General features: G+C 51.8%; 1 protein-coding gene across 1 annotated transcript in view; it reads right to left on the reverse strand.

Annotated features, from left to right (window-relative positions):
• The window catches only part of CLSTN3 (calsyntenin 3), a 28,432-nt gene extending 11,932 nt beyond the window's left edge, over nucleotides 1-16,500 (reverse strand). Inside the window, exons 1-12 of the mRNA XM_075903507.1 lie at nucleotides 16,145-16,500; nucleotides 13,612-13,734; nucleotides 12,571-12,766; nucleotides 10,024-10,232; nucleotides 9,414-9,563; nucleotides 5,726-5,911; nucleotides 5,008-5,277; nucleotides 4,509-4,621; nucleotides 4,257-4,419; nucleotides 2,797-2,853; nucleotides 1,931-2,088; nucleotides 1,617-1,765 (exon numbers count right to left, since the gene is read on the reverse strand). Of these exons, the coding sequence (XP_075759622.1) occupies nucleotides 1,617-1,765; nucleotides 1,931-2,088; nucleotides 2,797-2,853; nucleotides 4,257-4,419; nucleotides 4,509-4,621; nucleotides 5,008-5,277; nucleotides 5,726-5,911; nucleotides 9,414-9,563; nucleotides 10,024-10,232; nucleotides 12,571-12,766; nucleotides 13,612-13,734; nucleotides 16,145-16,217 (1,847 nt within the window). The 5' untranslated portion in view covers nucleotides 16,218-16,500. The remainder of the gene's footprint in view (nucleotides 1-1,616; nucleotides 1,766-1,930; nucleotides 2,089-2,796; nucleotides 2,854-4,256; nucleotides 4,420-4,508; nucleotides 4,622-5,007; nucleotides 5,278-5,725; nucleotides 5,912-9,413; nucleotides 9,564-10,023; nucleotides 10,233-12,570; nucleotides 12,767-13,611; nucleotides 13,735-16,144) is intronic.
• Between the last annotated feature and the right edge of the window lie 741 nt (nucleotides 16,501-17,241).

A 17,241-nucleotide genomic window follows, 5' to 3' on the forward strand; every position in this document is an offset into this window, starting at 1 on the left:
AGGAGCCAGGAGGTGGCTGAGTGTGCCTCTCCAAGCAGGAGGAGCGGCTCGCTGAGTTTGCTGTAAACCAAAGCTCTGTAAAGAGAAGGTGGTGGGAAATTGGCACTGACAATAAAAGGTAGGGGTGACTGTACCAGAAAGTGTCTCTGGTTGATTTGTGACCCAAGAAGGGGTCCCAAGGCAAGGGACCTGGGCAAGGACCTTGCCACAATATTCATAAATGATTGGGAGAAAGGGGTAAACAGTGACGTGGCAAAATTTGCAGATGATACCAAACTGCTCAAGATAGTTAAGACCAAAGCAGACTGTGAAGAGTTTCAAAAGGATCTCACAAAACTAGGCAACAAAATGACAGATTAATTTTAATGTTGATAAATGTAAAGTAATGCACATTGGAAAACATGATCCCAACTACGCATGCAAAATGAAGGAAACTAAATTAGCTGTTATCTCTCTAGAGAGAGATCTTGAAGTCATTGTGGATAGGTCTCTGAAAACATCTACTTGATGTGCAGCAGCAGTCAAGTGAACAGAATATTGGGAATAATTTAAAAAGGGATAGAGAATAAGACTGAGACTATTTGTATCGCCTCCATATAAATCTATGGTACACACACATCTTGAACAGTGTGTGTAGATGTGGTTGCCTCATCTCAAAAAAAGATATCTTGGCATTGGAAAATGTTATTTACTTGTTCCCATAACATAAGAACTAGGGGTCACCAAATGAAATTAATAGGTAGCAGATTTAAAACAAACAGAAGAAGTATTTTTTCTACACACTGCTCAGTCAACCTGTGGAACTCCTTGCCAGAAGATGTTGTGAAGACCAGGACTTTAACAGGTTTCAAAAAAGAGCTAGGTAAATTCAAGGAGGACAGGACCATCAATAGCTTTAGCCAGGATGGATAGGAATGATCCCTTTAGCCTCTGTTTGTCAGAAGCTAGTTATGGATGATAGGAGAGGGACCACTTGATTCCCTGTTTCTGTTCATCCCCTCTGGGGCATTTGGTATTGACCACTGTCAGCAGACAGGATACTGGGCTAGATGGACCTTTGGTCTGACCCAGTATGGCCGTTCTTATGTTCCTATGTTGTCACCATGAGAGTGTCATCACCATAAGCAGAGCTAAAACCAACATGAGTGAATGGGATAACTGACCAGATGCCAGCGCACAGTGCTGCAGGGGATGGCTCTGTGTTCATACTATATTCACACTCCCAAATACACCAGGGCAAGTGTTCACAAACTTTGCTACTTTTATCTCATCTGAGGAGGTGGGTGTGCCCATGAAAGCTCGTGATACGATATATATATTTGTTAGTCTCTACGGTGCCACAGGATTACTTGGTATTTTTAAAGTTACAGACCAACACAGTTACACCTCTGAGACTTTAGTTAGGTTTTGCTCTTGTACATTTTGAGATTACCAACCCTACATTAAAAGGCACCAGAGAAGAGCGAGTTTTACCAAGAGAACACTGTCTGTTGGTGAGCATAATGGGAGGTGCGGCTTGCCATGAGCTACCAAGGGACATGTTGTGTGAGAACACTCCTACAGGCTCCCTGCAATTGGCCAGGGGCAGAGGTTCCCACTGGCACTGCTGCACTCACTTGACGGTGGTGGTGAGCTTGAGGGGCCGGACTCCGGGCGTGGCAAAGCGCAGCGAGTTCATGTATGCCACATGCTGGATTGCGTGGTTGAAGGTTTCCACATCGTCCCCCTCCAGTGTGAGCAGGGACTGGGAAGGATTCACATGAACCTATGGGAGGAAAAGGAAAGAACGGACTGAAGAGTCCCTGCGGGATGCTTTGATTTTGGACTCGAGATGACAAAGAGAAGTACAGGGAGATTCCTGGGGTGTGGCGGGAGACAGGGCTGAAGTGGGGAGTGGGGGAGGTTCATGCGAGATGGGGAAGGGCCATACCTTCATCCCTTTGCCAAGACTGTCAAAGTCACTGTAGTCAAGCCCCTCGCGACAGGCATAGAGGCACTCTATCACCTCCCGGCTCTCCAGGCTGCCGGGGCGGATGGTGAAGCCAGCCAGGTAACCGTGGAAGTAGTGGTGAATCAGCAGAGGGTCTCCTAAGGGGAACACAGGAGGAGGAGGAGGGTGTGAGAGACAGAGACAGTGCAGGGCCACAGGGGAAGCAAGAGCGAGAGAGGCAGCGGAGATGAAGAGAAGAGAAGGCAAACAAGATTGTGAGGGAAATATGGAGGTGAGAGGGAGAGAGAGAGAAAGGTGAGCGTGGGATGGGGGAAGACAAAAACAACAAGGAGGAGAGTTTACAAGAAGGGGGAGCACAAAATCTGGAAATCCAGATAGAAGAAAAGAAACTAGGCAGACAAGGGTGGAGAGAAGACTCTACCAAGACACAGAGGCCTTGACAGAGATGCTTTCCCTCACCCAGTCTTGTTTTACTCTCTATGGCTCCCATGAAGACATTCAAAAGGTCAAATCCCCACTAGATAATTTAGGGTGAGGCTGCATCTTCTGTGCCCCCAGCTCTTCATTTTCCCCCACTGTCCTCAGCATCCATACTCAGGAATGGAGACTATTTTACCTGTCTTCCACAGGATCAACATAGCCAGCCTGCCCAAAATGGGCTCCACTGCTCCCTGCGCCCCAGTCCTCTCATGTTCCGCAGAGGTCAGAATGCTGCTAAATAACCAGTTTCCTTCCAGAGAAGATGGGGTGTGGGGAGGGAGCAGCATGGAGCACCACCATGCAAGAAGGGGATGACAGTCATGCGTGGGGGAGAAGGGGGTGATCCGCCTCACCCCAGTCCATACCTTGCATGGGATCTGTGGAGTTCTCATTCCCTCTCACTTTCTCTTTGGTTTTCTCCTCTGCAAGAAGCAAACAGTCACCTCATTGACTAAGCACCAGCCTTAGGGAGCAGGTGAGTTGTAGGGCCAGGAAAGGAAAGGCTGAGGGGCTGTGTCTGCCGTGTGTGGGGAAGGGGGCGGGGGGAACACACCTGCTCAGCATGAGGCCCGTCAGTCACAAAGGCTTCCCTGGCAGAGCAGGAAGGGGACAACCAGACTGATGTGGAGGTGAGCATACGGGGGAGGGGAGTGTTCCCAGAAATATTGACCTCATGAACCTAATGCACAGACCCTAGCCACCTTCTCACTGGCCACTGGGCTTTCCCCTGTGAAACCTAGATAATTCCAGGGGGACTCACAAGGCTGCTGAAGAGTTTTTCTGGCTATACATGGCAAAAGAGAGAGCAGTGCTTGAAGAGCATTTCTGATCAAGAGAGGCATGACTGCAAGATGGGCCCAGGTGGTGGGAGACAGAAAGCAGCTTCATTTTGTTGGCTCTGGGCCTGAGGGCTTTGAGCAGGGGGATCAAAATACACCTTGCAGAGAAAGAGGGAGCCTTTCATCTTCTAGGCACAGGCTCCAACCTGGCCTCAAGTCTGAAGCAACCTAGAGGCTCTTTCTGTCTGGCAGCCATTCACAGCCTTCCCACCCGTCTTCCATTTAGGAATTGAACTGAGATGCCCCAGCTCAGTCTAATGATATAGGAACTATGGGCGGTCAGTATCATAGGCCGGGGAAGGCACAGCCTTCCCAAAACTGCCTACATGACTGACTGCCTAAGGCTAGGGCCACCACTGGGGAAGGCTGGAACCGCGGCGTGGCAGCCCAGCTTCCCCCAGGAAAGGCAACACAGCTCAACAGCCCGACTGCTTGAGGGGGCCATGGTGCTGGGGAGGGCCTGGCTGGGGGCATCATGATAGCCCCGGCTCTTCAGGTGGCCAAGCAGGATCAGGGTGGGGGTGGGTGGGGCTTGGCAGAGCCTCGGGTGGAAAGAGTGGGGCTGGGTCTTACCTTCCCCAGACGGGCTTTCAGCTGATGCCCATGATAGGAACCCTCATCAATTAAACCAGCATCACTGCTGGCAGCCTTAGCAGACAGGCCAAGAACTGAAAGACTATGGAGACTGAACTCTCTTCTGAGCCTAGAGAGGATCCATCCAGGTGCAAGCATCCTCATGGATGCTTGTGCTGTCACTGCCCATTGGGATGCTGTTGGCATTTCCATCTGACTTGTCACCAACCTGGGTTGGTCGATGAGGGAGGGAGGCAGCATCCTGGTTTTGGTGCTGAAAATGCCTCTTGAGCTAGCCAGTATTCTCATTGCATTGGCCCTTGCTTGGCATTAGTTGGAGCATCTTCTGGACCCTTCCGCTTCCTCTCCAGCCTCCCCCCTAGTGGGGGGCAGTGCTAGGATGGGGAACTTACCAGCCCAGCAGGCTCCGATCATGAGAGAAAGTTCTCGCCGCGGGGGATGGATGAGGCCATTGTCATGGATGAGCGCAGGGTCGTAGGACACGCCATCCACATAGAGTGTAACGGTGGGGAACTCCAGGTTGAGGGCATAATGGTGCCATTCATCATCACAGACCTGTGCTAGGCAGGAGAAGGAGAGGTCAGGAAGTGGAGGAGAGAGAGAGAGAGAGAGGGAGGAAGAGAGAGAGGCAGATCTTTCCTCACCTGCTCCAGCTTCCATAGGAACTTGACAGGTCTCGCGCTCTCCAGCAAAGGCCAGTAGAGGAAAGCAATTCGGCAGCCATGCACAGCCAGAGAGTAGTGAGAGTAGCCATCCTCTGTAGAAAGGGGGAGGGGGGGCAGAGACGGAGATGAAACATCTAAGGAGTTCCACAGATCACTGTCCTCGGCCCCTCAGAGAGCTGGGCTAGCCTGAGCAGCTGGGCTGAGGCCCCACCCACTCATCACACAGGACAAGAGCCCTTGCAGAAGAAGCCATTCCACCCCCCATGCCTTGCAACAGGGCAAGGGTCTCTCCTGGAGTAGGCTGCTCCCAGAAGACATGATGGAGCCCATCTGGCTGGGAGTGGGCAGGGAGAGAATCCCTCCGGAAAGCAATGGTCCTGTTCTAGTCTGGAAGTGGAAAGACCTTGTCTATGCCGATGAGTGGGGGTGGGGGAGTATCAGTCTCACAAGAGGGCGGCCTGTCCCCAGGGCATCTCACCACTCTGCACCGTGCTGCAGATCACTGTCTCCTCCTCCTTCTTGCCCTTGCCAGGTGCCACAGCGTGTTTCATCCACAGCGACAGGGTGAAGTGGTCGCTGAGCCCCTCATGGGCACCCACCCCACTGCCCACAGGCACCTGCGCCACCTGGCTGCCATTGAACCAGTAGATGAGGCTGCTGTCCTGGCTGTAATGCACTGAGAGACGTGCCGTCCAGTTGGCCAGGGGGCTGGGCACAGGCAGCAGGTCGATTTCACCTGAGGCAGCACCTGCCAAGGAAGAGAAGGGAGACAGAGACAGAAGTCAGGGCAGACAGACAGACTCACAAGGCCCAGGGAGTGGAAGGGGCTGGGTGGAGCGTGACATGGGGGTGGGACTGGGAAGACACAGGGGCCTCTGAGGATGCAGGGGGTTTCTGACAGCTCTCTTTAGGACAGTGGGGGACTATCCCCCATGCTTCCCATGGCAGGATGCAAGTATTGTCCCTCTGGCTCCCCTCAGTGCCCATGACTCCTCGTCGGGCCAGGACTGAAGGAAGGTCTAGGGGGCTCCCTAAGTGGGTGGGTAGCATCCCATGACCCCAATGGGCCAGTTATCCCCTGGGCTCTACTTGGTGCAGGAGTTGGAAAGGCTGCATGCCTGTGGCTCTCTGTAGAGTGGATGGAGGGCAGGTGACCCCCTCCCCCATAGCTCCCCTGGGGCAGGAGGGTTGCATACCACAGAGCTTGCGCAGCGACTTCTCAGAGTAGTTGTCACGGTCACAGCCCTTGGCCACATGGTTTGTCTGCAGCTCCACTGTGGCCTGGATGTTCCACAGCGGCTCATCACACGTCTCCAGGTGGATGCTGGGAAACAGGGCCAGACTGCCTGCGCCTGGCGCGTACTCGATCCGCTTATTCCAGCCTATTGGAGGAGAGAGAAGGAGGATTTAGGGCCCTGCCTTGGAGTCTTCCTAGGTCAGGGCAACTGGCATAGACCTATCACCTCTGCTGAGCTTCCCTGGAAATTTCAGATTGTTGGCCCTTTCCATATTGAAAAATTCATCCATCCACTGGGTTTTTGGTGCTGGGGTCAGCATGGGGGAAGATTGCACAGATTAGAGGGTGGATTGTGTCCTGGACTGATGGATAGCACAGAGACTCCTGGATGTGTGACATCTCTCCCATAACCTAGGGCCTGATTTTCAGAGGTGCTGAATTCCCCCAGTTCTTACTGACTTCAACAGGACCTGCATGAGCTCAACACTTCTGAAATGTACGTGTTGTCTCACATTGAGGCACCCAATATAAGTGATCATTTAAATACAGTATTGCACAGAAAAACACGCATTAACATGACAGTCAGGTTTCAAGGTCAAGCACCTGCAAGTTAGGAAATGCCAGAAATTCTGCCTCCTTGTGCACATGCATATGGCACAGTCTTCAGTGACATGATCACATACTGTCCATCTCATCAAGTGCACAGGAGAGAGGGGGGCTCTTTAAATAAGCAGCTAATCAATACTTTCTTTGCTGCTTGTAGTTCAATATCTGGCCCCAGGCCTCATTTACTCCACATTGTTCAAACCCTGCCCTGTAGGCAGAATTAATTTCCTTATGGACTTTTCTATGGTACTGATCATTACAGTATCTGAGTACTTCACAAGCACCAGTGAGCTTATTTTCACTTATTTCCTCATTTCACAGCTAGGGACCTGAGGCACAGAGAGATTAAGGGCAAAAGTGAGAACTAATTCTGGGTGCCCAATTTGAAACATTAAGGACCTGATTTTGAAACTTAACCATGAGACCCTCCTCTACAACCTCCTGTTTCCTTTACTACATGCCTTCCAATTTCTGCAACAAATGATGCAAAGATCCTACAGCACACAGACTCCTTCCCTGAGCAGCTCTGATTTCCTCCTTGAGCACTATCAGTTCTGTGCACTGAACAAAGCAGGGGTTTTGTAGGAAAAAAAAAAAAAGAGTATGTGATCACACAGTTAAATACCATTATAATGCACATGTATAACGTGGCTGAATTAAAGTTGCAAAAGCAACCTTAATATTGTTCATTCCTAACTTTTCGGTGAGGCTTTGCAATCCATGTTATTGTAACATACTTTTTTGTATGCCATTTCCTAAGTTTTAAAAAAAGAAAACTGAAGAGACAAAAATCCAGTCATGTGGATTCATACTGACATTCTCATGGTTCATCAGCGGGGTTGGAAATTTCAGATCCAACACAAAGGGTACATCTAGACTACAAGCCTCTTTCGAAAGAGGCTTTTTTGAAAGTATCTTTCAAAAAAGCCTCTTTCGAAAAAGAGCATCTAGACAACAAGAAGATTTTTTCGAAAAAGAGACTCGCTTTTTCGAAAGAGAGTCTAGACGCTCTCTTTCAAAAAAGCCCTGTTTTCATGCAATAGCGCCTTTTTTCGAAAGATGACTTTCGAAAAAAGGCGTTATTCCTCGTAGAATGAGGTTTACTGCCATCAACAAAACCACCACGTTCTTTCAATTTACTGTCGACAGAACATGGCAGTAGTCTAGATGCAGGTAGTTTTTTTGAAAAAAGGCCATTTTTTTTTCAAAAAAACCCCCTGTAGTCTAGACACACCCGAAGAGTCCTACCCCTTGAGTTCAGAGTGACTGAGAGCACTTGTAGGTTGTTATCCTCGGTGGGAAGCAGCACTAGTGGGGGGGTGGGATGCTCTGCCGGGGGGTTACCCGGCTATTTGCTGACAGCTGAGGAATGATGAGACTCAAGGCACGTGGCTTCCATTCCAAGCTCTAGAGGAGAGTGTGCTCTAGTGGGCAGACTCTTCTCTCTATTCCCTCCAAAACTTGACCCTTTCCATTCCAACCCCTCCAATTTGTTCAGTCTCAGTCCTGTCCCTACTGGCTCCTTGTCCCAGTCCCATTCACCTCATTCAATCAGTCCCAGTCTCCAATCCTCTGGCTTCAGATCCCAATCCCAAGCTTCTTGTTCAGTAAATTCTAGTCTCACCCTGGCAGACTCCACAGCCCAGTCCCACTCCCAGTCCCCTTGCCCTGCATCCCAGTCTTCCCCCAGCTCCTCTTCCAAGCTCAGTTTCCTCCCCGACCACACTCCCAATTTCTCTCCCCTGGCTCCCAGCCCTATTCTCATTGCCCAACCAGTGCCAGACTCTGCTTACCTCTGGATCCCAGCTCTCAGTCCTGCTCCAGCTGGCCTAGTCCTAATCTCTATCCCTGAGACATGTCCCAATCTCTCCCCCCACCCCACTCCCATTCTCCCCTGCAACACCCCAGGTCCAGCTCTTGTACCTTCAGCATTTGAATCAGTTGGCTTCCTCCTCTGTACTGCCTAGGTGCTGGCAGGGGTAGGATTACTGAGACTGCAGGAGAGACAGGCTTCCTTTTCTCTTTTCCAGGGTCCAGCCCCACCCCTCCGAGAGCAGCAATTACAGCCCAGGGAAAGCTCATGTGCCCCTGCAGCCCTGTGCTGGATGGAGCTTGCTCAGTCACTCCGTGGGGTAGCACACGCGCTCTCCAGTCAGCACTAGGAGCTGGGAGCAAGCGGATGGAGCGTGCTCAGGGAGGATGGAACTTTTAGAGATTTTAGCTGTAACATTCTTGTACATCTGTGCTGAGCACATGCAAACTGTGATTGTTCAAAGCCTTATAACACAGGGACAACAAAAGGCACTGCCACAAACGCCACTGCCTGTCAAATTTCAATTCCTCTCCCAAGGCACAAGGACTCTAGAAATGGCCAAAGAAAATGTTACTCAAAATTTTTTTACACATATTTTCCACCTATAATCCTGTTTTCCCTTAGATTTTTTCCAAGCACTTACAAAAAAAAAAAAAAATTCAACCCAAGGCAATCAACCAGCTTGGGAAATTTCATCCCCAATTAGCAAAGTTATAAGGAATTGAAAACAAAGCCATGTAATGGGTAGTGTCAGGCAACCTTAATAATAGATAGGGCTATCAGCCCTAGCTGTAATATGGCACCTAAGAACACTCCAAGCTTCTCACAGATGCAAGCAATGATCTCCCCATAGTGGTGTGTGCTACCCCATAGCGTTGTAACACAGTGACAGCACGGTTGTGCTGATCAGTTGTACCTGTAGTTAAGCAAATACATGAACATTTATACACATTTGCAATTGGCTTTGGGTTTGTCTGACGATGTTGGTGAGCACGGCGAAAGGTCAGAGGTTAGGATCTTTACACTCCCACAGCAGATGAGGGTGGGGTGAGACTGTACACTGCGTGGGTTGGGGAGGTGAGGAAAGTATTAAGGGCGACGGGACGATATGGAGAAAGTGTTCAAGCGTGAAAGGGTGGGATTATGGTGGGATGGGTTGGGGGAGCTGGACCATGAGGGGAGGGCTAGAGGTGAGGATATGGTCAGGATGGGAGAGGAGGCTTCATACCTTGCCAGCTAGGTTTGCAGGTGGGCTTCACTTGGATCTCCACTTCAGCATCATCAGACGCTCGCTTCTTGCCACAGTCATAGGCCGTAACTGTGAATTTGTACAGGCGCTCTCCATTGTATTGCAGCTTTTCAGTGTTCTCAATGTTCCCTGGTGGAGAGAGACAGGGGGTTAGTGGAGCAGAGAGCCCGAGACAGGCAGGGAGAAAAGGACAGACACCTATCAGGAGTCAGGGAAAGTGGAAAAGAAGGGAGAAGAGGACAGAGTAAAAGGGAGAGATGCACGTCAGCAGAACATTGCTCCATTTCCTCGCTCGCAGTGCACCAAGAGTCAGTCCCACTCTAGAACAACATCTATTGATTCACCACCACAGCAAACAAGGCAGAGCCCAAGCAAAGTCCTCATTCAATGCCACTTTGTGTCTGTTCTGTAACATGCTGAAGCACCTCTGTAGACAAAAGGGCAGCTGTCTCTGCTCCAAGGCTGAGGAACGCAAGCAGAGCTGAAAGGATCACACACTACCACTCATGTGGGAATGGACCAGGCCGAGGTGGCAAGGGGTACAGGAGGTGAACTGTGGTCTCAGAGGGATATGGAGGCAGGCTCTCACCATCATTGTCAATCAGGAAGGGGATGTTGGGAGTGAGGATCTCATAGTAGCAAATCTGGCTGTACTGGGGGGAGCAGTCTCCATCGATGGCCTCCACCCGCAGGATGCGGTCATAGAGTTTCCCCTCAGTTACTGCCACACGGTATAACTTCTCCACAAAGACCGGAGCAAACTCATTCACGTCATTCACCCGTACGTGCACAGTGGCCCTGATGGAGACAGAGAGGTGAATAAACAACTGGCTGACGAGGCAGTGACAGAGAGCAAGAGACCAAACCAGGGAATGAAACCTAGGTCATTCACAAGGCAGACCAAGAAAACAACCCCCAGTGGGCACCAGCCTCATCCCAGTCCTCAAAGAATGCAGGGAATGAGAATGCAGGGAATGAGATTTCGGCCCCCACACAGCAGCACTGACTTCCAGGGACTCGACCAGGATCTCTCAGGAAAGAGAGAGACTGTGTTGGAAATTGATGGAAAGTAGAGATGTAACATCCCAATTAATCAGTTACCCGGTTAGACATTAGGCCCTGGTTAGGCTAGGGCTGCTGCTACCTCAGCTACCAGCAGCAACAGGAGGCTCCTGGCCCCAGCACTACTGGTCTCCTGGCCCTGGTCCCAGGACTGCTGCTGCCACTGGTGGCAAGACTGTTCCAGGTCCAGGGCTGAGGTTACCACTAGCTCCCAGCCCTGCTGGGGCAGCCCTCCGTCAGTGGCAGGCTGTGAGCAGTAAGCATCATCAGGTAAGGGTGATGCTTATCAGGTAACTAGTTACCCATTCACATCCCTAGTGGAAACTATAGTAGAGAAAATTATGAGCAAACTCATGGTTTGTGGAGGAAGAGGCAACAAAACTTTTGTAAAGGGAAATCATGCCTCATCGATCTATTAGGATTCTTTGAGGGAATTATTTGAGGGAACAAATATGCGGACAAGGATGATCCAGTAACTACAGCGTACTAGTACTTTCACAAAGCCTTTGCTAAGGTCCCTTGCCAAATGCTCTTAAGCAAAATTAGCAATCATGGGATTAGAGGAAAGGTCCTCTGAAGGATCAGTAAACGATTAAAAGGTAGGAAACAAAGAGTAGGACTAAATGGTCAGTTTTCACAATGGAAAGAGGTAATTAGCAGTATCTCCTAAGGATCTGTATTAGGATGTGTGCTATTCAACATATTCATAAATTATCTGGAAAAGAAGAAAAGAGTGAGCTGGCAAAGTTTGCAGATGATACTAAATTACTCAGGAGAATTAAGTCCAAAATTGAATGGGAAGATGTACAAAGGGAACTTGCAAAACTGGGTGGCTGGCCAACAAAATGGCAGATAAAATTCAATGTTGTTAAGTACAAAGTAATGCTTATTCTAAAACGTAATCTCAACCATACATATAAAATGATGGGGTCTAAATTAATTGTTCCACTCAAGACAGATCTTATAGTCATTGTGGATAATTCTCTGAAAATAGCTGCTCTCTGTGCAGCAGCAGTCCAAAAAAGCTATCAGAATGTTAGGAACCATTAAGAAAACAGAAAAAAAATCACATTTCCTCTATAAATTCATGCTACACCCTCACTGTGAGTACTTTGTGCAGTTCTGGTCATCTCCACTCAAAATATATTAGAATCCAGAAAAGTACAGAGAAGGGCAACAAAAAGGGCTAAATAATAGTTTCCACATGAAGAGAGATTAAAAAACTGGGAGTAATCAGCTTGATTACTGATCATAATGATTGATAATCATGAATGCTGTTGAGAAAGTAATTAAGAAAGTGTTATGTGGTGGGACAAATAATAGAAGAACAAGGGGTCACACACTGAAATTAACAGCTAGCAGGTTTAAAATTAACATAAGTACTTCTTCATGAAAAGTGCAGTCAACCTGTGGAACTCATTTCCAGGGGATGTTGTGAAGACCAAAACTATAACTAGCATTTCAAAAATAATTGGATAAATTCTTGGAGGTTCCATCCATCGATGGCTATTAGCCAAGATGGTCGGGGATGCAACTCTATGCCCCCAAAGCTGTGACAGGACAACAAGGGGTGAGTCACTTAATACATTTGCTCTATTCTGTTCATTCCCTCTGCAGCATCTAGCATCAGGTTCTATTGGAAACAGCTGTTTTCCAATAGAATAGGGCAAATGTATTAAGTGACTCACCCCTTGTTGGCCTAAATGCACCCAGTATGGCCGTTATTATGTTCTTACATAAAGCAATTTGGGGCTTTTGTCCATACCTCAGCACAAAGCACTAACACCTAGGACAGTACTCTCAGACATGCCTCACTTCAAAGAGCATCACTCATTTGCCCCATAGTTACTGACAATCTATACACACTTAGTGTTGCCTGACTTTTATTGTTGGAAAAATACAGACTGGTGAACCGGAGGCTCTGAAAAGAGCCATTGGCACCAGAGGAGGTTCCTGCATGAATCATTTGAGTGTCCTCTCTGCCCCCCCCCCCCCCGGGGTTGGGTGCCCCATTCAGGCATTAGCAGGTGAAGAGGTAAGCTCCAGCCACCACAACTCTCCACTGCTGCCTCACTTGTGGGATTTCTTGGTATTGGTCCCATCAGGTCCCTCTCCGCAGTCGTATGCCTGGATAGTGAAGGTGTGCTCCTTGTGAGCCTCACAGTCCATCGGCTCCTTGGCCCGGATCAGCCCCTCACCGGTGGCCTTGTCCAGGATCACAGCTTCAAAGGGCACTCCAGCCCCATGGATCCGGAAACCACAGATCTCACCTGGCACCCCCCAAACAGGGGAGAAGGAAGAGAGAGAGGCAGAAAAAAGGAAAGAAACAGGCCAGTGAGGACAGCAAGAAGTTTCTGTGCCCTATCACCCAGCCCTCATCCACCTCGCTGTCTCTCTGCAACTTGATCCTGCCCCCTTACCCTCCCACCATGTCATCTTGCAAACACCCATCTCCCTTTTGCCTCACAGCTCCCTCCTCATGTTCCCAGCTCTCTCTGCCTGAGAATGATGATTTCTGGTTGCCTCGAGGCTTCTTTATGCCAGCTCAGGCAAGAGCTCCCAGGGCAGGGCACTCGTAGGGGAAGGAGTCTTGACCAGGGCATTCCTGGCTTTAAGAAAGATTCCCAGGAGCACTGGCAACTGGTACAAATTAAGGCAAGCCACTTGGGGCAAGTCTATACAGCAGGGCTAAAGTCAAATTAATCTGAGCAACTTCAGCTGTGTCAATTGTGTAGTAAAAGTCGAAATAGGTCAACTCGACTTTTGGTGCTGTCTACGCTGCAGGAAGTGGAAGGAAGAGCACTCTTCCTCCGACTTCTCTTACTCCTCGGTCAATGAGGATTATGGGAGTTGGAGTAAGAAGTCCTCCAGCCCGCCATTATTTCTAAATAAAGGCTGGGAGTGTAGATGCATGCAATGTTATTTCAGAATAATGTCACTTATTCCCAAATAATGCTGCTGCGTACCTACGTTGTCCTAAGGGGTCCTTGCCAGAGGTGCTGTAAAGCCATCAGTCCCTGTGCTAAGCAACCATCCAGAACTAGGATAAAGTGTCTCATCTCTTTCTGGGTTTCTCCTCCCCATCTTCTCTCCACCAACCCTGTTGCCCAAGTACCTGCATAGCGCAGTGGTGCATCCTTGTCCAGAGCAAATAGTGGTGGGTTGAGCAGGACTGTGTTATCATTCTCCATGACGATGCCCTGGTATTCGGCCTCGATCCAGGGCTTGTGCTTGTTTGCTGAGAGGATTTGGGGGACAGGAATGGGAGGACAAGAATGAGTTAGCCACAGTCATAGAAGGCTCCCCAGACAGGCTGGGGGCACCACCCTTAATCCTGAAATAAAGGAGGCCCAAAGTAGATTGATAAGGGGCAGGAAGAGATAATGCTTGTGTGTGTGGCTCTGGGGAGCTACCACTATGCTCTGTCCTGATGGAGCCCCTCAATTCCTAGCAACACACAGACAAGAGCCACAGCAACACTGCAGGGGCTGAAGGAGCCAAGTTCTAAGGAGAGATTCAAAGAGAAAAATCCTGCCCTGCTCCCAGCTTAATAAAAGTTACAATTTAAGGGACAGAGCCACCCTTAGAACTTCCCTAGGGACTATTCCTGTGGAGCAACCTTACCACATCCCCCCACCTCCTGACTGGGCAAGGGCTTGAAAGGGATCCCTAGAAACTCCACTGACAGATATTCCATGCACATGTCTCACTCCCTGAGCTCCTTTCTCCTTCATCCCTGGCTCCATGTCATGTCCCATATTCCCCTGGCCCCTCCTTGTTGCCCGAAGTGCTAATCCTGTTGGCTGGAGCCTGGCCAGACTCAGCATTGAGACAGCAGCCGGCAGGAGGCTCTGAAAAATGTCACAGGCCCAGAAATAGCAAATTAATCTTTATCACACAAGCTCCAGGGCAGGGAAAGAGAGAAAGGAGGAGGGAGGGATGGAGAGGGCAAAGGAAAATCATTACAAATGATCAGCCCTCCCCACCATCTTACCCCTGTGGAATGGGCCTCAGAGATTATATTGCAATGGCCTAGTTTCAACCCCCATCTAATCGTCCCACCCCATTCACCCAGTCCACGCAGACAAGAGTACAGTCACGCCTGGGCAACGCTCTGACTACACAGCAGGGGCTCAGAGGGGTGGTGGAATGAGAGACAGAGCCTTTCACCTCAAGGGCACCATGGGGCCTGTTCCTGCAGCAAAGCTCTGTTTAGCACAGTGTTGGAGGATTCGGATCAGCACCCTATAGGAGCCAGACACTCATTTGCAAGGACCAGACCTGAGGTGCATTGGCAGAGAACACTGTGAGTAGGGAGTCCAGGGCTCAGGCTGCAAGCCGGGCTCCAGGTCCGGACAAGAAGCAGAAGAAAAGCTGTGTGCAGGGATATCCAGCCTGCGCAGCTGTGGGCTGGGATTTTTCTCTCACCATATTGATTAATGCTGTATTGTGTAGAAATCCCAGTGAAACAGACGCTCTTCCTTTATTCTCAAGAGCTGGGGGGCTCCTGTGTGCAATTCCCACCTTCCCACCCACCCCCACGCTAGAAAAGCCCCCTCCCATTCCACTCTGAGCCCGGTTCTGGTTTATAAATTGTCACAGAGGCAGAAATCTATGGCTGTAAATGCCAGGTACGCCCGGTTGCTGGGGCAACAAGCTGATGGCAGAGGGATAAATCTTGACTGACTCCATCTGTCAGCTGGAAGGCACCAGGGTGATTTCTTGGGAGGGAAATCTCCCAGGATCAGGGGCAGGCTTTGGGGGAAATCTCTGGGGGCAGCTCCTGGAAGGTCCCATGGGGAGCCAAGCCACTTGTGAACAGCAGAAGCTACGTTGGGCTTGGGCGGTGCAGTTCGCTAAGGCAAGGAAGGGCATTTAGCCCCAGGGGGCCGTAATCCATGATTGCTCCCTCAGTACAAAAACACCACCAGGTAACCCCCTCCAACACCAACACCCCCCTCTGCACCTGCAGCCAGAAAGGGAACCGGCTCTGCAGCCCGGCCATGGGGCCTAGTCCCCCCCCCCATGCCTTCCGCCCCTCCTGTGCCACTCCGCCTCCTAGACTAGTCCCCCCTTTCTCACTCCACCCGCCGCCTCAGGCTCTTGCGTCTGCGCCCCCAGCCAGAGAGCTGGGAACCCGCGCTGTGCGCCTGCGGTTTGGACAACACCGTGCTCGGAATGCCTGAGCTCCAGGGCGGGTCTCCGCGCCCGGCACAGCGGATGCCCTGGCTCCGCTAGGCGACGCCCAGAGGTTGCATAGTCCCGTGCCCCGCAGGCAGGTCTCCGGGGACGCGTCCGGACGAAGGGTGGAGACTGGGGGGCGGTTATTTCAGGCTGTATTCCAGCAGGGGGCAGGTACCCAGGGCCAGGGAGCTGCACCAGCGGCGGCTCTGGGGAGAGCGAGGACTCAGCTCGGAGGAAGAGGGAGCGAGCGGGCCGAGGCCCTGGGGACGCGCTAGAAAGGGCGAGGGAGGCGGGGGACGGCGGGTACCAGGCGGAGCGCGCGAGGGATGCCCGGAGAGAAGGCAGCACCCAGCTGGAGCCAGGAGCTGGCTCGGATCGCCGCGGGGTCCCTCCCTCGGCAGGACAGGGGAGCGGCTGGCTCCCGTGCACCGTGCGCAGGGCCTGCCCGCGGGGCCCTCACTCACCTTTGCTGCAGCCGCTGCTGGGCAGCAAGGCCCAGAGGAAGAGGAGGGAGGCGAGGGGCCGCGGGCAGCCCATGCTGAAGCCGGCTCCACCTGCGCCGCAGCGAAGAAGAGCAGCTGCCCGGCGCCTCTCGCTCCCGGCTTCGCTCGCTCCTGCCGGCGGGGCGCGGGGCAGGCGGCCGGACTCGCAGCCCCTGGGAGCAGGGAGGGATGGAGCCAGCTCGCACCGCTCCGCTCCCTGCCCAGCCCAGCCCAGCCCCTCTACTGCAGCATGATGTCAGCACAGCCCCGCGCTGACTGATGGGCGCCGGCAGCCAATGCGCTGGGCGCGGGAGCCAGGTGCTGCAGGAGGGGACAGGGGAAGGGGGCAGCGAGTGGGAGCCAGTCTCCTCCTCGCTGCAATGTGAAGGAGGCTGGAGGGGCAGAGCCAGGGGGCGGGGGCTCCATCCTACACAGGCTTTTCAGCTGGGATCCATGGGCTCTCCGCTCCCCACTCCCTGCGCCACACAGATAGTGCCGCGCCCCTGGCGGGGGGCTCTGCGGGGCGCTGGATTGAAATGGGGGGGGAGCTGCACAGGGCAGGGCTCAGAGGCAATGGCAGAGCTGCAGGGAGCTGTGCGTGGAGGCCGGGGCGGGGCGCACCTGCGCCCGGAGGAGCCAGAACAGCAGGGTAGCAGTAGCACGTGGGGGTCCCTGGTCCTCCGCTTTTCCGTGGTCCCCAACTCAGCTGGCTGGGGCATAACAGTCATGAAGCGCAACCTGCTAGGGAGTAAGTGCAGCGTCTTTCACGGAAAGGGCAGTGACAGGGCACTGTTTTGATGAAACTCACAGCTATTATGGTGTCTCTCAGGGTGGGGCGCTGCTGGGAAGCTCACAGCTGCCAAAATGTCTGGGTTGGGCAGCGAGGACACTGCTATGAGGAAGATCACAGCTGCTGGGGTGTCCCTCGTTTGGACAATGAGGGCACTGCTGTGGGGAAGCTCCCAGCTGCCGGGGGGGTGTCTCTGGGTTGAACGCTGAGGGCACTGCTGTGGGGAAGCTCACAGCTGCCGGGGTGTCCCTCGATTGAACAGTGAGGGCACTGCTGTGGGGAAGCTCCC

Source organism: Pelodiscus sinensis, chromosome 1, assembly GCF_049634645.1.
Source record: "Pelodiscus sinensis isolate JC-2024 chromosome 1, ASM4963464v1, whole genome shotgun sequence".
In the NCBI taxonomy this organism is placed as follows: Eukaryota; Metazoa; Chordata; order Testudines; family Trionychidae; genus Pelodiscus; species Pelodiscus sinensis.